This window comes from Pipistrellus hanaki, assembly GCF_964339955.1.
Source record: "Pipistrellus hanaki genome assembly, chromosome: 5".
NCBI classification, from domain to species: Eukaryota; Metazoa; Chordata; class Mammalia; order Chiroptera; family Vespertilionidae; genus Pipistrellus; species Pipistrellus hanaki.
In genome coordinates, this window is record NC_140507.1 from 69,163,023 (window position 1) to 69,182,047 (window position 19,025).

Consider the following 19,025-nt stretch of genomic DNA (forward strand, 5'->3'; position numbering starts at 1 on the left):
TTTTTTAATGTAGTTCAACCCCAGTAAAGACATTATAGTTGTTGTGTGTTTTTTTTTTTGTGGTCCACAGAGGTTTGCATTCAATTCAAAGGAATGCAGAACAAGAATCAAAAATGAGCCTGAAGTCCAGAAAAATAGCCTGGACCTGACAATCCTATCTAATAAAAACCTAATATGCAAATTGTCCCCTTGGGCAGTTATTCTACTGGAAGACTGGGAGTTTGACCACTTGCTATGACGTGCACTGACCACCAGGGAACAGCACAGAACATGGTGGGTGGTGGCGACACGCTGTGACCTCTAACCAGCTATGTGGGGGCCGGGGTGACAGGGATGGACATGCGGTGAGAATGCTAGGTGTCTGCCAGCTCGCTCTCACTCCCCCTGCTTCCCTCCCCTGGGGTGCCAGGGATCTCATGCAAGAAAGCTCTTGTGCTCAGGTGCAGGGCGCCTGTGAGGAGCCTGATCCACACCCACATGGCCTCTTCCTGGTGAACCCGGCTGCAGCCACCAACTGGACCACTGGGGCCAGTCAGGTTCCCTGTGGGTTCACACAGGAGCTGGTCTGCAAAGCCAGCTGGGAGAGAGCATGCTGCCTGCCCTGCTGGGTGGCCCAGAGGCTCATCCTGCACCCTAGCCTCAGTGTCTGGCCACACTCACTGCATCTCTGCATGGGGACTTGGGCACTGTGACTCAGGTGGAGGGAGCACATGGGGGTCTGGGGGCCCAGGTGCTGCCCAGGACCCAGAAGTCAGTTGGGATCTGCACTTCTATGCCAGATGCTTGTTCTTCTATTGCCAGCCAGGCCTAAGGACCGCAACCATGCCCGAATTTTGTGCACTGGGCCTCTAGTCTAACATGAATGAGCATGAGGTCCTGTGTGAGAACATTAGGGAAGATACACTTGACAGCAATTTTAAAGCAAAGTTTAGGGTTTGAGGTTGGCAGCATGAGTAACTGCATGATGTGGCTGCCAACCAAAAGCTGTTGCAATCAAGTTATAGTAATAGAGGTGTAGTGTGCAGCATAAGGGAAGTGACAGTCCCATTTGGCTCCATGCAGATTAGACAATTCCACAACTCTCAGTGTCAGTCTTTCTTTTTTCTTTTCATTGTTTTTAAATTTTGAGGATACAACCTACAGAGAAATTGGAAACATTACATAATAAGCACCCAGATACCCTCTATCTTGCTTCATCAAGTATTAACATTTCACAACATTCTTTCTCTCTCCCCAGCAACACTGTAATTACTATATATATATATATATATATATATATATATATATATATATATATATATAAAATTGATTTTTACAGAGAGGAAGGGAGAGGGATAGAAAGTTAGAAACATTGATGAGAGAGAAACATTGATCAGCTGCCTCCTGCACACCTCCTACCAGGGATGTGCCCACAACCAAGGTACATGTCTTTGACCATAATTGAACCTGAGACCTTTCAGTCTGCAGTCCAATGCTCTATCCACTGAGCCAAACCAGTTCGGGCTGTAATTACTATTTTGTATTGTGGTACCATTTGAGAGTCAGTTGCAAACTTCACCCCTAAGTACTTTAGTGTGCATTTCCAAGAACAAGAATGTTCTCTTATATCACCCCGCAGGGGTCTTCAAACTACGGCCCGAGGGCCACATGCGGCCCGCAGAGGAGTCTGATCCTGCCCGCCAGGTTTTTTGGGCAGTGAGGGCAGCCGAGGTGTTACAGTAGGAATTAGTAGTTCATATAGTCCGGCCCTCCAGCTCTCTGAGGGACCGTGATCTGGCCCCCACTTTAAAAAGTTTGAGGACCCCTGCCTTAGAACTATTACATTCAGGAAATTTAATGTTGGTACAATGATACATAGATAGTCCATCATTTACTTCCTTCCAGTGCTCCAGTAATGTCCTTTATAGCCTTTTTTTTCTTTGTTACTCTGATGCTGGATGAAATCCAGGATCATATATCCAGTTATGTGATCCAGAATGGCTTCTGTAGTCTTCTTGGATCTAGAATGGCTCCTACCGTTCATTGTGTTTCACTGCATCAATATTTTTGAAGAACAAAGGTCAGTTGCTTGGTAGAATATCCCTCCATTTGCATTTGTTTCACTAGATTCGACACAGGTGAAACATTTCTGACAGAAATCCTTCCTGCATCCTGCTCCGAGCATCACTCAGGGGGCATATTGTGTCACTTTGTTCCTTTATCGCCGATGTCAGATTTGATCGCTTGGTTCAGGTCTTTACTGTAAAGGTCCCTGCCGGTCCCTTTCTACAGAAGAAGTGATCTGTGGGAGACACTGTGATCCTGCGTAGGGATGCGCTGTTTTCCAACAAACTTTCCCTCAATGATGCGAGCATCCCATTTGTAATCCTTGGCCTGAATCGGTTATTACAAAACTGGTCATAAAATGGTGTTCTCTCAAACCTGGCTCAGTGTCCTTTTTCCCATGTAAGGTGCTGCAGTTCCAGGTGGAGGAAAGCAGTGTGTGCTGAAGTCAGTCCCATTATGTGCATCTCTTCCCAAATCCATATTCAGGGATGTCATGTTGGCAGCTTGGTGTGGGTCATGGTGGAAGTATTAGCACCTCAGAAATGGGCCAGTGCTGCAAAGTGGGATGGTAGCTTTTGTCCTGGAAAACCAGTTGTTAAACATTTGCTGCTGGAGGCAGACAAACTGAAACACATTTAAAGAAGATGATTTGGGTAGTGAAGGGACTTTCCTTAAGGAAAGGAGATCTGGCCAGGCCGGTGTGGCTCATGGTTGAATGACCCATGAACTTGAGGTCACGGTTCCATTCCTGGTCAGGGCATATGCCTGGGTTGTGGGCTTAATATGCAGTAGAGGAGAGTACAGGAGGCAGTCAATCAATGATTCTCCCTCATCATTGATGTTTCTCTCTTTCTCCCTTCCTCTCTGAAATCAATAAAAATATATTAAAAAAAAAAAAAAAGAAAGGGGATCTGTTTTCTTTTCTTTTTTTTATTGTTAATCCTCACCAGAGAATTTTTTTCCCCGTTGATTTTTAGAACAAGTGGAAGGGAGGGAGGGAGCGAGAGGGAAAGAGAGGGGAACATCAATATGAGAGAAACACATGGATTGGTTGCCTCCCGCATACAACCCTACCGGGCCAGGAATTAAACCTGCAACTCAGGTAGGTGTGCTTGACTAAGAATCAAACCTGTGACCCTTCAGTGGGAGGGCCATTACTCTAAACACTGAGCAACATTGGCAAGGCTGGATCTGTCTTCAAATATTAAATAACTGTCTTGTTGGAAATCCTCACTATTTAGGAGGTAACTCCCTAACACCCCACCCTCCTTCCCACTCGGTGCCGCAGTCTCGCATGAGTCCTGGCAGGAATCAGAGACCCTGCCCACCTCCCACCAGGTGCTTTCCTGTGGGAGCTGGCAGGGGGTGGCCAACAATTCAGAGGCTGCAGGTCACCTTGAAAATGGAAAGGCATGCTTCTCACTCTGGTCCCAGAGGAAACAATGGGGATACGGGCAGATGGGAGGTGCAAGCATAGAGTTCTTGCTAACCGGCATTCATATTCTTGGCAAAGTGGGCACAGAGAGTTACCTCTAAGAATGAGAGGGATGAAGCAGGCTTGGGTGGTAGGGTCATGAAGAAGGTTTTGAAGAGAGGCTAAGGGAATTTTTACCCCGGCCCACCAATTCACTCCAGGTGCACTCAAACAGTACAAGAGTGGGCCAAGATAGCACAAGTATTCAGCAGTGCTGTGCGGTCCAGGAGGTAGAGCAAAGAAAGGGGGAGGGGAAGCTGTAGCTGCCCAGGTTTGTCACTGATAAGTATAGAAGTAGGTCATCTCCCCAGAGGCTTGGGGCATTTGAAATCATCTCTAAATCCAGGAACAAGAGTGATTCAGACGTAGCCAGAGGAGAGCCAATGGGGAAGGTTAAGTTATAGAGTCAACCTGTCCATGGAAGACAGTGGGCAGGCCCCCTTATGAGAGAGCTGACAAGCTTGATGGAAGTGGTTGAAAAGAGAGGAGTCAGCCTTCTGGATCTCTTTGTAAAGTACCAAATAATGACCAGGGGGTAGGGGGAATAGGCCTGGGGTCACTGGGGGAAAAGAGGCTGAAGAGCTGTGTCTTCAGGTTGCTGGAGAGTCACAAACATGAGGAAGACGAGGCATAAAAGTGGGTGGAATACACTCTTGAGAGGAGCAAGACTGAGTTTCGAGGCCTGGCTGTCACTAGCTAGGGGTGAAAAAAACCATTTCTTCTCACGGCCCTCAGTTCTTTACCCAATATACTAGTAAGTGGGGATTATACTAAATGCTGGTCCTGAACTTCAAATTAGATACTGTACATAACAGTGCTGTGTAAAATCTAAAACTCGATGCAGCTGTTAGACGTTGCATTATGAGTAGTAATGCAAACAATCCTAATAATAAAGAAAGGGAAGGCATTCTGGGTAGAGGATGTCCATGAACATAAATAGTATGAGTTTGAATAAGGTCTTGCAACATATACGGGGATTTTCTTCCCATGTATTTTATTTCCTCCAATGAGATAACACCTGCACAAACCACATAGCAATGCCTGGCCCCTAGTAAGTGCTCAATTACTCTTCCCTTTCATTCTCACAACAACCCCTGAAGTAGGTGTTATTTATTCTGTTTTTAGATTAAAAGGGAGAGACTCAAAACTATGCATTCCCTTGTTCAAGAGGAACAAATTAAGTGGTGGGTAGGATTTACTAAAACCAGGCCTTAGGATGCTAACTTCATTATCTCTTCCTTTCTAATCTATGTCTAAGGACCATTTAATTCTCACTCTATGAAATTCTAAATCTTTATGTAATCTTCTGTACTTCACACACCCTGTCAGTTTTTTAAAAATTGGAAACGTGAGATGCACGCAGCTCTTAATTACAGTATGTTGAAAGATGTTATTAAAATTTTTCCCTTTTGTAGAAAATGTTCTAAGACCACAGAATATCATATTGTGATTGATGGCTATCACTGGCATACTTTCATATTACTCTTTTGCAATACTAAGTATTTGTGCAATACTAAAGATAGCCAACCTAATAATGCGAGATACACGTGGGACCAATTAACATTTCAAAATAACTCTCAAGCTTAGTGTCAATATTTTCAATGGAAAAAAAACTCTGCTTGTTGGGATAGGATTGACTTTTGCATTATTGTCCATGGAGTCATATAGATGGATGGGTGGATGGATAGATGAATGATGGATGGATGGATGGATGGGTGGGCAGATGGATATTTACCTAATTCTGGTTTTCTGGGCAGTAGTGTGGGATAGTAGATAAGAGAGATGAACTAGGTTTTAAGAAATATAAGTGCTAGGCCTGGTTCTGCCACCAACAATCTAGATGACTTAGGATATTTTTTACTTTTCTCAGCCTTTGTTTCCTCATCTGAAAATAAGATGTAAATGATTATTAAAGTCAATTTCAGCTCCAAGCATCTATGATCTTGGCACCAGGAGTCCACTGGCTGAGGAACAGCAATGTGAGAGATTTGATGCATGGGTTGCAAACCTCATGTTCTGAAAGAGGAAACTCTATAAGTGCCTAGATTCCTGGCACGTCTGGCCCACATTTTTTATATGCTTATTAGAGAGAATAATTTCCAACTTCCTTAAAATACTTTATGACGGGCTCAACCAGTGAAGAAAGATGCGTCTGAGAAAAAGGGCCAATGGGGAGAGCTCACACCACTCCAACCCAAAGCCGCGTGGAAACTCTGGGGGATGCCTACTGAGCTGTCTCTGTCTTTAGGGAACAGTGTCCAGAAAGATAGATACAGAGAGACATGCCCCCCAACCTCACTACCTTCATGTGACTGTGCCAGGAGACACGTGAAGAGATGGAGAGGGGGCCCTCTAACCCAGCCTCAGTGGGCTCCTGCTACAGCAGTGGTCGGCAAACTCATTAGTCAACAGAGCCAAATATCAATAGTACAACGATTGAAATTTCTTTTGAGAGCCGAAAACCAACTTCTGCGCATGGGCCACGAAGTTTCAATCGCACTGTACGTGCGGGCCCACACCTGGTATTTTGTGGAAGAGCCACACTCAAGGGGCCAAAGAGCCACATGTGGCTCTTTGAGCCACAGTTTGCTGACTGCTGTGCTAGAGCAAGAGGGGTGGACTGCGCACTGGGATAGAACAGGTAGTCTGGGGTTTATGTCTGGACCTGCCATTCACGAGTAATGTTGTCTTAAACAAACTGCTGTCTGTCTAAGCCTCATCTGTAAAGCTGGGCTCAGGAACAGGTTCTGTATTTTCTCATGAAAGGGTCAGTCAAGCATGGCCACAGAGGAGGCAGAGGAGAGGCTTCGGGAAGCAGAGTTGATTGCACTCACAGAGACGGGAGGCCGCACAGCACGCAGGGCCATGGGGACCAAAGGCAGGAATAAAGGGGAACTCCTAGGCCTCTATTGGAGTTGGTGTGGGAAAGGCAAGGCAGGGTGAGTTTTAGACTGCAGAGGTGGTCTCTGGTTGCCTGGTACCTGGCCATGGGATGATTAAGGCAGAGGAATTAGTGTAATGTCAATCATCGATTGAGATACAAGACGCCTTAATGAGCCAGTTGACTAGGAGTCATTTATTGCATGTGGCCCAGAGGGAGGTATCTTTTCCAAATCTCTGAACCACCCATACAGGAAGTTTTTCCGTATTTTTACGTTTCAGGCCTCTTTGTTTGCAGATATAACAAAGGCTCTGTGTGGGTTGTTGTTACAGACAGTGTAACCTTGAATACATAATGAGATTGTACTTGGCATAATTACTATCAGTATTAGTCTATTACATTGGATGGCTAGCTTGCAAGGTCAGACAGCTAAGTTTATCTTTTTCTATTATTTGAACTAAAAACAAAGTCATTTTACAGAATAACCGGCTGTCTTAAAGTGACAAAGTTTATAATGACAGAGATCACAGGACTAGTGATTATCTAACAATAGCAGAGTTTCAAACAGCAATTTTTTATACGAGATGGAGGTTACTATGCTTCAGAATATTTTTTAAAATATATTTTATTGATTTTTTTACAGAGAGGAAGGGAGAGGGATAGAGAGTTAGAAACATCGATGAGAGAGAAACCGATCAGCTGCCTCTTGCACACTCCCAACTGGGGATGTGCCCACAACCAAGGTACATGCCCTTGACCGGAATCGAACCCGGGACCCTTCAGTCCACAGGCTGATGCTCTATCCACTGAGCCAAACAGGTTTCAACAATGCTTCAGAATATTGCCTCTGGGGCCTAATAGGGCAGGTATGGCTCTGGGTTGGATATCAAAGGCATGCTCCCGGCTGGACTGTTGGCGATGTCTAAGAATCAGCTAGCCCTGGATGACCTATTGAAGCTTGGCAGCGTGATTTCAGATGCAGGATTAGAAAAACCGCAAGCAGTCATCTTATTTATATACAATGGCTGATGATAACATCATACCGCTTTGTTCTCTCGGTGTGTGTTTGCTATTTTCCCCCACTGTGATGTGAAGGCCAGGAGGAGAATCTGGCAGAGAGACGCTGAAGTTGGCAACAGAAGACCTGTGCCTAATTCTGGTTTTGTGACTTCCTAGCTACAAGACCTTTGAAAATGCGCTTAATTTCTCTGAGCTTTAGCCTCCTCCTATTAATGCTTACTTCACAGGTTGTTTTGAGGGTTGAGTGGTGTGAGGCACACGGAGGGTCTGAAGTATAGGTAGCAATTAGATAAACACAAGCTATCTGCTGCTAAACCCAGGGATCTCTTTTAGAGTCTGATTGCAAATGCCAAGTACCACACTTGTCCCTTGTGTACAGATCCTCTTACCTCCAGCTGAGATTTCACGTCAGTGAAGATAATTTTGAACTTTGTCATCTACAGTATTACGCTTGCTAGCTTTCCATCTGCTGTTGGTCACCAAGGCATACCGATTCAACTGGGTTGAGGGATCCATTTCACTGGATGCCTTGTCATTCAAAAGTATGAAAGCTTTTGTGCTCAGTGGTTGAGTATTGACCTATGAACCAGGAGTTCACAGTTCAATTTCCAGTCAGTGGTTGTGGGCTCAATCCCCAGTTGGGGATATGCAGGAGGTAGCAGATCATCATTGATGTTTCTCTCTCTCTCTTTCTCTCTCTCTCTCTCTCTCTCTCTCTCTCTCTCTCTCTCTCTCTCTCTCTCTCCCCCCCCCCCTTCCCTTCCTCTTTGAAATCAATAAAATATATATAAATATATTTAAATATATTTAAAAGTACTAAAGCCCTCCTCTTCTTCACCCTCCAGTTCCAGGAGGCCCTGAGTCCGGACAGTGGGATTTCTTATCATGTCTTGTGTGTGTCCCCTCTGAGAAGTCATAAAAGGCCTAGATAAAGTTAGAGCCTGCCAGGTTATACCCACTCAAAGTTGGTCATTGTAACCCTGGCTGAAGTGGGTTGAGAGAGTGTGAGGCAGGACCAATGGCTGGCCTGTCCATCTCTACTAGTCCAAACTTTTCTATTTCTAAGAAATGATGCAGGCACTTCTGTGCCTCATAATACTCTCCATTTTCAATCATTCACCTAACAACTATTTATTGGCCACTATCAAGGTTCAAGGTTCTACGTTAATCTAAATATCAAGTTCCTGCCCTAGCCAGTTTGGCTCAGTGGATAGAGTGTCAGCCTGCAGACTAAAGGATCCTCGGTTTGATTCCAATCAAGGGCACATGCCCGGGTTGCAGGCTCGCTCTCCAGCAGGGGGCGTGCAGGAGGCAGCCAATCAATAATTCTTTCTCATCCTTGATGTTTCTCTCTCCCTTTCCCTCTCCCTTCCTCTTTGAAATCAATAAAAATTAAAAACATAAATAGCAAGTTCCTAATTCCACTTGTGAATTCACAAAGAATCAGTCTCTTTCCTATTCATTAGAATGATGTGCTCTGCTGAAATGTTAGGTATGCCGGTGTTGCTGGAAATGATTTTAGATAGACACTCTAGTCTCTGAAATGGGAATCCTGGGGACAGTCTCCTCAACAGGAGCCTTTTGATTTATAATTCATCTTGGATCCCATTTCCACAGTAAACACTGAATTACCGAAGACTCCGTCTGGTTGGTCCACCAAAGGGAACGCCTGTGCCAAGCGCACTGAGGACGGAGCCACACCTCTGGGCAAAGTAATACACATAGTGGTGGGGTTTCCTTCCTCTGAGGCTGTGCCAGGCCATCTGAATGTGGGTACCATGGCCGGCAGCCGGCCATCAGCCGGCACGTGTTCTGTGCATCCTCCAGCTCACAGCTCTGCTCACTGATGTGCCAGGGTCTGTTTGCAAAGGATGGGTGTCTGGATTGCAGCCAACCCACCGTTTCAGGGAGCAGGCAGTCCACATCCTTTGTTGTCGGATCCTGCCTCTGAGACCTAGGATTGGCCACCTTCGCTTGCTCTCTTGGAGAGCCCTACAGCCTCTGAACCGACAAAGGCCAGTGCATGTGGGCATTCAGGATACCATACCGACACAGGCAAAACCTGTGGCCCTGGAGCCACTGTGGGTGAGCCCCCAGGCTGGCATCAAAAAGCACAGGCCACCTGTGCAAAGACGGAGAGTCCGTCTGGCTTCTTTTTCAAAGGGGCCCCTTCTGGAAGCTCCTGGCTCCCTCCTGTGTATGTGCAGGGGCTGATGGGGCCACAGGCCAAGAAGCCAGTCTCCAGTTTGTACGTGTTGGTCCTGGACATCCTGCCGAGCTAGAAGCAGGGGCATGTGGTACTACAACATAAAAGCTCGCCCAGGCCAAAAACGGGTTTGGCTCAGCGGGTCTGTGGACTGAAAGGTCCCAGGTTTGATTCCAGTCAAGGGTATGTACATTGGTTGCGGGCACATCCCTGGTAGGGGGTGTGCAGGAGGCAGTTTCTCTCTCATCAACATTTCTAGCTCTCTATCCCTCTTCTTTCCTCTCTGTGGAAAATCAATAAAATAAAAAACAAAAATAAAATAAGAACTCGCCCAGAACTTACCCATCTGCTGCCCTCCTCTTTGGGTCCTTATGAGCGTCCCCTAACACCTCCCCCTTCCCCCCATCCACTTTCTTGCCCCTGCCTCAGCCCTTCACTTAAAAAAACACAAATTTATCAAAGGTGAAATTATCTCCTCAAAAGAGGAACCACAGAGCATTAAGCCCCAAGCGCGGGGCCCTCTGAGCGCAGAGCCCGGTGGCTGCACAGCCACACACCATGAGGCCGGCATCTGGGGTCAGGGGAACCCTAATGAAAATGCGCATCACTTTAAGTGCTAAAGATGCACTGATAACCTCTGTATTGGGCAATTCTGGATGAATATGATGTTCCACTTTTACTTCAATTTTCTATTCAAGTCTCTTGTTATCCAGATCTCAGAAAAGTCAACCCAGTTTTCAGACCACCTAAGAAAAGCCCTCCCCTCACCTCCCCAGCACCTCCCCCCACGCTCCCACCCCTGGTCTACTTCTTGGTACTTATTGATGTGCTGGCTTTGCAGTTTCATTTCAGCCCCATCCGTTCCCACACTCTGCCCTTAAAGTGATGCTCTATGAATTCTGATGCCGCCTTCCTGCCTGCAGCATCATTGGCCTACGTGAGGCCATGAAATAAGCATGGACTTCGAGCCAGACAGGATGGCCTCGAGCTAATTAATTGCTCTGGTTTTTTCCCCCCCGCAGGCTTGGGGGGACCATGTGAGCACTGTAAGGCATTTGGCAGTGCTGTAGGCGCTGCCTGCCGCTGGGCACCCCAGGCAGACATCTCAGATGCCCCTTTTTCCTGCTCTCCCAGACCTCTAACAAGCCCCTCCTGCTTCTGGAACTGGTGCAGGGCATCTGCCCCGGGGCCTGCTGGTGTCCCCACCAGTGCTCTCCCAAAGGGAGGGAAATGGGGGTCCAGTAGGGCCTTCAGATACTGTGCAGCCTGAGCCCACTTTCATGCTCTGCCACCTACTAGTACGTTAACTTTTTCATCTGAAAATGGGCTTAATAACCCCCACTTCACCAGGTAATCCCCACTTCTCGTAAGAGACTGGGACTGAGTTTGGCATGCAGTAAGTGCTTAATAAATGTCATCCCCTGCCCTGCTTCCACATATAAATTTTGGAGTTCAGCATATGAATGGATTAAGGGATACCCAATTCATCCTTATTTTATGCTTCTGGCCCGTCTCTTGACTTCTCTGAGCTCCGTTTTCATCCTTCAATGAGATTATGAGTATGTACTTGCCCTGCCGACCTCCCAAGGTTAGTTATGTTGAAAAATGAAGCAATAGATGTGAACTGTTATATAAATACTAAAGGTTATTAACACCAATACCCCAGATTTATGTCACTAAACATCAAACAGAGCATTTGCTTTCTTTTTTAAAAAAAATATATATATATATTATTGATTTTTTACGGAGAGGAAGGGAGAGGAATAGAGAGTTAGAAACATCGATGAGAGAGGAACATTGATCAGCTGCCTCTTGCACACCCCCCACTGGGGATGTGCCCACAAACAAGGTACATGCCCTAGACCGGAATCGAACCTGGGTCCTTTCAGTCCACAGGGTGACGCTCCATCCACTGAGCCAAACCAGTTTTGACCAGAACACTTTGCTTTCTTCCTCCCAGCCCACAGGCAGATCTGCCTCGCTGGCATACTGTGTGCCCGGTGTGTTGGGGGAAGAGAGCCTCTCTGGTCAGTCACCTCTGGAGCGCCTTGACTTAACCAGCACATGATCATTTATTTATTTATTTATTTATTTATTTTTTCATGAACATAAAGGACAGTTACAGGACAGGAAGCTGACTCGGCACCAAGGTGTGGGTGGGAAGGCTATGGCTGGCATGTGAGATAGGTATATACAAGTCCCTTAGCCCAGGGCATGGCCGGAGGCTGACATTAACACATCACTCATATATTATTGCAAATTATATATGAATACATTAATTAATAGTCAGCAATTAATATTGAATCAGAATCCAAATTTGAATCTCTATGTGATTCCTGCCAAGCAGCCTGACTTCAGCGTCAGCTTATGATGGGGAGCTCACTCACTTCATAGCTCGTTAGATATTTGTGTGTCTCTTCAAAAACTTTGATCTGTGCCTTCCACCCTCTCAATAGTATCCACAGTGGTTAAGAGCTGAGAGCTCGGGAACCAGACTGCCAGGCCTTGGTCAGGCTCCTCCACCCACTGGCTGTGTGACCCGGTGACTTACTTAACCTCAGAATGCGCCTCAGTTTCCTCATTTGGAATATGAGGGTAATAAATAACACTTATCTCACAGGGCGGTTATGGGATTTTGTGTAGGAATAAGGAAAGCACTTAGGACAGTACCTGGCACAACAGTAAGGACTCAAGAAATGCCAGTAAGTATTGTCAGTTTCTGATTTATTTTCCCCTTCGTGAAAGCATGAAAGTTGAAGAATAATTAAAGCACATTAAAAAATAAATACACCAGGCAGAGAGATAAATGGAGTGTTTGCATAAACGTGAATTAAGAGAGTCACACTCAAGAAGAATTGTTCCCTGTTGAGAACAGCAAGCATCTGGAAGAAATTAAATGGGGGGAGCTGGTGGGTGGTGTGGTGATGTGTGCTGAGAACACACTGTGAGTGTTAGAAGATCATTCATTTCTGGGAGAAGTGATCCCCCAAAAGGGAGGCTGCTCTGGGCTTATACAGCAGGATTGGAGGTCCAAAGAGTATTTGTCTCTCCAGATAATTTCTGTTATGATTAGCCGGAATACCTAAAATGTCACCCTCACCAGTTTGGCTCAGTGGATAGAGCATCAACCTGCAGACTGAAGGATCCTGGGTTCAATTCCAGGCTCAATCTCCAGTAGGGGGCATGCAGGAGGCAGCCAATCAATGATTCTCTCTCGTCATTGATGTTTCAATCTCTCCCTCTTTTTTCCTGTCTGAAATCAATAAAAATATTTTTTAATTAAATTAAAAAAACGAACATCTATCTCATTCATTTGAGCTAATGCATTGCCTTGAAAGGGCCACTTCCAAAATGCACTTACACTTACAAAAAAAAATAACAAGGCACCATTTTATATCTGTAAAATTCACAATATGAAAACGGTAATACTCAGCGCACTGAGGTTTCACTGAAACAGGAACATTTCAAAATCTATAATGTACACATACCTTCTCCCACGAAGGTCTAACTTTAGGGAAGTGTTTTGGCTGCAATTTTCGAGTCAAAAAATGTCTATACCTTTTGTTAGTAGATTACTAGATCTAACTTCTGGGAATTTTATCACTGGAAAATTTTTCCAAAGAAGGAGAGAACTTTCTGCATGTCTTTTCTGTGATAGAAAAAAAAAAAAAATCAATAGTAAGAGGATGGGTAAATTACAACACATCCCCTAGATAGACTCGAATATAGTCATCAAAATTTTAATTATAAAAGGCAGAGAAAAGGGTGGGGAAATGCTTATGAAATGATCATATTAGGTTAAATTGTGAAGATTGGGTCTGCATATGGATGGAACCAGGAAATGAAAACAGACCCTGGCTGGTGTGGCTCAGTAGGTTGGCATCATCCCATTCACTGAAAGTTTCCTGGTCAGGGCACATGCCTGAGCAGGGAGGGTAAGGGGGGCGGGGGAGTGCAGGAGGCAGCCAATCAATGTTTCTCTATTTTATCTCCCTCTTTCTCTCTCTAAAAATCAATTTTAAAAATCTAAAAAAAAAAAAAAAAAAAAAGGAAGACAGAAAGAGTGCTTTGTTGGAGGTTGTGGGATTGTAGAAGAATTTTTTCTTTCTTTTATTTGGATTCATGTTTATGTTGGTTGTGCAATAAGCAATAATGAAAGACCCAAGCGAACCCTCTAGGGAGGGGTGGCTGGTTGCCAGCCATCAACATGCAGGCAAGTTTCAGTTCAGTTTCCTGGACAGAGAGAGGGCCCTAGAGCTGGTAGGTTCTTAGAGGAAGGGGCCAGTGGGCAAGGCCAGGGGCCTCCTAGGGTACAGGGTACCAGTCAGGTGTGGGGACCCCCTGGAGGGGGAAGGAGGGACTGGTGGGAGCTGGAAGAGAGTTGCAGTGAGGGAAATTGTCTGCTTCATGGTGTTGCCTCTGATTGGCCTGGGAAAATGGAGACTTAAATCAGCCCTGTGACTTAACTCAAGTAGGATGCACGATCCCATCTGAAAACCAGAATTATAGAAACTCACTAGTTCTGATCCACTGCAGTTTCTCTTTGAACTCCAGGGACACAGTATCAGACTTGCTGTTTTTCGACTGTCCTGTCGCTAACATTTATCAACCAATCTGAGTCAAATACTGGACAGACACACCAGCTTTAAAATTGAACCCTGGGCCCTAGCCGGTTTGGCTCAGTAGATAGAGTGTCAGCCTGGGGACCAAAGGGTCCCGGGTTCGATTCCAGTAAAGGGCATGTACCTTCGTTGCAGGCTCCTCCCCAGCCCGAACCCTCATCAGGGCTTGTGCAGGAGGCAACCAATCGATGTGTTTCTCTTACATTGATGTTTCTCTCTGCCTTCTCCTCTCTCTTCTAGTCTCCCTAAAAATCAATGGAAAAATATCTTCAGGTGAGGCACTATAGGGTGAGGATTAACAAACAAACAAAAAAATTGAACCCAGGCCTATGAAGATTTCTTAAGCAGACAGTTCCTGTGGTTACTTGGGTTGTGACTGAGTCATGGATCCATTTCCCCAGAACCTTTATTTGTATTGACAACTCTCTGGTTAATTCTCCAGAGTGGCAGAGCAGTGGAGTGAATCATTGAACCAGGAGTCAGAAAACGGGCCATTGGACAGATCACATATACTCTCCTGCCCTCAGTTTCTTCATCTGTAAATTGGGGGAAATTGTCACCAAAGACTGCATAGACCCAAATCCAATGGTGAAAGTGTAAAAAACCCAGATGAAGCTAAAACAGAGCTCAGTTTTGGCCACATCAATAGAAGTATCGTGTCCATAATGAAGGAGCTAATCCTTCTACCATATTTTGCCCAATCTGTCTACATCTTGGAAAACCACGTGTAGATCAAGCACCACCTTTTATGTGCAGAAGAGAACAGCCACGATGTAGGGACGCTTAGGATCTCGTCACAAGAGAACATTGTAGAAACTTGCAGTTTTAAACCAGAAACTTATCACATAACAAATTTATGGGGAAAATGTTTTCACTAGGTCTACATGACCCGAGAAGGCAGGATCAGTGGATAGAAACTGTAGGGATGCAAATTTCAAGTCTGAAGAGAATGCAGAACATTCTCATTGAACCAACCAAAGGTGGAAAGATGGTTAGAATAAGGTGACCAGACACCCCGCTTTTGGCGGGGCAGTCCCGATTTTTAACAATTTTAAAACGCCGTGGGACGTGGGACAAATTGTTAAAAATCGGGACTGTCCTGCCAGAAGTGGGACGTCTGGTCACCTTAGTAGAAGCACAGGCTGGGTGACCACTGGGCAGCGTGATCCTGGGGAGAGAGAGACGTTGCAGTGGGGCTCTAAGGCCCCATCTGGCCCAATGAGTCGCTGGGTCTAACCTGAGGTGGCTTATCTCCTCCAGAGGGGCCACCATAAGTGCTTGTGCTTCCAGAAGGCTCACTGAAGGATCGCCACAGCTGGTCTGCACGTGGCCCAAGCACCCCCACAACCAATCTTCTCCCCTCCCAACCTGAGGCTCTGGAAGAATGCTATTCTATCTGAATGCTCTCGTTGTTTTAACAAACTGTAAACCAAGTTCCCAGCTCTCTCTGTTGTAAGATCGCCAAGGCAGAATGCCCTCCATGCCTCGCCTGCCCCACCTGCTACTCTGGTTGTCATTTCTCTAGCGTGCAGACCAGAGAGGGAGATGGCGATGGACAGCACACAGCAAACAGGCAGCGAGGACCCCTAGACATCCCAGCGCCGGTGTGCCCGAGCCAGTGCAGCCCGTGAGCTTCCAGGAGACACCGGGTGCCAGATTTTAATGCTTACGATGCTCACCCCTCCCCTTAGATTGTGAAATAGCCGCTTACAACCAAGAGAAGGAACCTCTCCACGAGGAATCGTAGGAAGTCACTGACATAAGGTGTTTGCCTGAAGAGGGAAACACGGGATGCAGAAGGAGGATCGGAGGAGGCAGAGAAGGGAGGGTGATCATAGAAAAGTGTGTGTCCCCACCCAGAGGAGCCCTTGCTGCAGGAGATGAGCCAGAGGGACAGGAACCCCGAACTCAGGAGCCGGGAAATAAACTGCTGCCCAGAGCCTGGTTGAGTCTGCTGCGGGCGTGGGTCCTGCAGGCAGTTCCGGAGCGGGCTGCTGGGGGAGCACCGGGGTTCTGGAGCAAGCACGCCGTCTGGCTCCACCACTGACTTGCTGGGCTCCCTTGGGCCCCTTGAACAGCCCTCATCCTGAAAGAGCACAATAATGGTCGCCGCCTCCTCGACTTGAGAGGATAGCAGCACACAGGATCACAGGCTTAGCTGCATGAAACAGCTGATATCTGACCATTTCCAACACAGAGAAATGACCATGCCATATGGATCAACCTCATACCTATGGTCCAGTGAGCACAGTGGTGCCCAAATTAGTCTGCACTTTGGAATTATCTCTAGTCTCTTAAAAATTCCAAAGCTCAGTTCACACCAGACCAGTTCAATCACGGTGCCTAAAGGTGGGACACCTGGCCAGTGATTCTAATGGGCGGACAAGTGTGGGGACCATTGGCTTAGCACAGTGGCTGGTTTCTATCCAAGGCGCTCAACCACAGCCACCTCTGCTTGCCCTTCCTCTGTTGTTTATTGAGCACCTATTGCATGCCGGGTTTTGGCCAGGCCTGCCTCTGGGGACCCAAGGACCTCCCTGGTGGCACTCCTGTCTCACGTCTCGCCCTCCTCATTCTCAGTGTCCAGGCCTCGGAGCTCCCCTGACGACCTGAAGGTGCTGACTCTGAACGTGAACCGGCTGAACGAGAGCTTCAGGGACTTGCAGCTGCGGCTCCTGCAGGCGCCGCTGCAAGTGGACCTGACGGAGCAGGTGTGGAAGGTGCAGGACGCGCTGCAGAACCAGTCGGACTCGCTGCTGGCGCTGGCGGGCGCCGTGCAGCGGCTGGAGGGCGCGCTGTGGGGGCTGCAGGCGCAGGCGGTTCAGACGGAGCAGGCGGTGGCCCTGCTGCGCGACCGCACCGGCCAGCAGAGCGACTCCGCGCAGCTGGAGCTCTACCAGCTGCAGGTGGAGAGCAACCAGAGCCAGCTGCTGCTGCGGCGCCACGCCGGCCTGCTCGACGGGCTGGCGCGCAGGGTGGGCGTCCTGGGCGAGGAGCTGGCCGACGTGGGCGGCGCGCTGCGCGGCCTCAACTACAGCCTGTCCTACGACGTGGCCCTCTACGGCACGCGGCTGCGGGACCTGCAGGTGCTGGTGAGCAACGCCAGCGAGGACACGCGCCGCATGCGCCTGGCGCACATGGGCATGGAGCTGCAGCTCAAGCAGGAGCTGGCCGTGCTCAACACCATCACGGAGGACCTGCGCCTCAAGGACTGGGAGCACTCCATCGCCCTGAGGAACATCTCCTTCGCCAAAGGTAAGGAACCCCCACAAGGCAGCCTGGGCCCCTCCTGCTCAGGACTTCTCCCTGGGCACCCTCTGCAAGGTGGCTTGGCATAGGGAGACCACGCCTCCCTGATGAAATCTTGCGGTAGAGGACCCTGGGGATTTCTGCCTAAATGGCCAATGTGCATTTCCAGGCCTGTATCCGTGCACCGCCTCCCTCAGAGAGTGCCCTCAGCGTCCACTCCCCTGGCGATGAGAATGGCCAAGGGTGGCTAATGGGGAAATGGGGCCGCTAAGCGTTTGGGTCTAGGGGTCAGGCTGCAGGCTCAGGCTGGGAAGAGAGAGGTTCCAATAGGTAGAGCTACAAGGAGTTGGAATTCCAAATGTGAACCTGGCCTTGCAGATGGTTATAAAGCAATTCAGGGCGGGGCACAAAGTAAGTTTACAGTTGCGAGTGCAGAGCTTATTCTTGTATTATATATTAATTACTGTATTATTTTCCATGCAAACCACTGTTTGCCTACTTTTGCCTGCCCCTGTATTCATCCAGGTAGAAGAACATGTTTTGTTTTTTTAAATATATTTTATTGATTTTTTAAAGAGAGGAAGAGAGAGGGATAGAGAGTTAGAAACATCGATGAGAGAGAATCATCGATCAGCTGCCTCTTGCACACACCCCCACTGGGGATGTGCCCCCAACCAAGGTACATGCCCTTGACCGAAATCGAACCCGGGACCTTTCAGTCTGCAGGCCGACACTCTATCCACTGAGCCAAACCAGTTTCGTCTGAAGAACATGTTTTATTTAACAATTTGCCAGCTTTCATGTCTACCTCCTAAGGATAATGGCAAAAGAATGCGCAGGCCTTCGTTTGTACACTTGCTGGGGCCTCTCCCTGCCTCTCTCCCATGTCTTCCTGTTTCTGTCCACCCTGCACATCACTGTCAGAGGCAGCGTTTATGAAATGCGCTTTTCCTGCATCACCCCCTGCTCAGAACTCTCCATGGATCCCCAACTTCTGCCCAATTCATTATTGAACACCACCTATGTCAGGCATGGTGCCAAGAGAATCTCATTATAATGTCCCTTAAAAACCGCAAGTGCACTGAGAGTCAGAAAGTTGCTCACAGTTGCAGGCTAGGAGGTGACAGTGCCAGGATTTAGAGCAGGCCTTTCTGCCTACAGGTGGTGAGGGTTACATCTCATACCTGTCCCCGGCCTACCTTCCCTGCCCTCTCCTCCAGCTGTTCCCCTGATGCAGGGGTTGCGAACACAACCGCCTGCAGGGGCCAGTGGAGCCATGTCAGTAAGTAAAGTGACCTCAGTGTCGGGGAGTAGTTGGGGCTCTGGCAGGTCCAGCCCATCTGGGCCAGGCTGGCTGACAAGGGCATCCCATTTTTTTTCCAAGAGAAAACAGAAACACGGAATGTTCTAGAAATGTTTCATTGTTTAGCACTGTGAGCCAAATGCAACACATCTGGGGGCCATGTATGGTCCCTAGACAGCCAGCTTGTACCCCCTGTCCTGTGTGAAGCATCCAGTCCGGTGGGA

General features: G+C 47.5%; 1 protein-coding gene across 4 annotated transcripts in view; it reads left to right on the forward strand.

Moving 5' to 3' along the window:
* The window catches only part of SCARA5 (scavenger receptor class A member 5), a 102,201-nt gene that overhangs the window by 49,556 nt on the left and 33,620 nt on the right, over nt 1-19,025 (forward strand). For all 4 annotated transcript variants that reach the window (XM_084886422.1, XM_084886421.1, XM_084886424.1 and 1 more), the window contains exon 4: nt 16,830-17,504. In XM_084886422.1, coding sequence (XP_084742548.1) covers nt 16,830-17,504 — 675 coding nt within the window. The remainder of the gene's footprint in view (nt 1-16,829; nt 17,505-19,025) is intronic.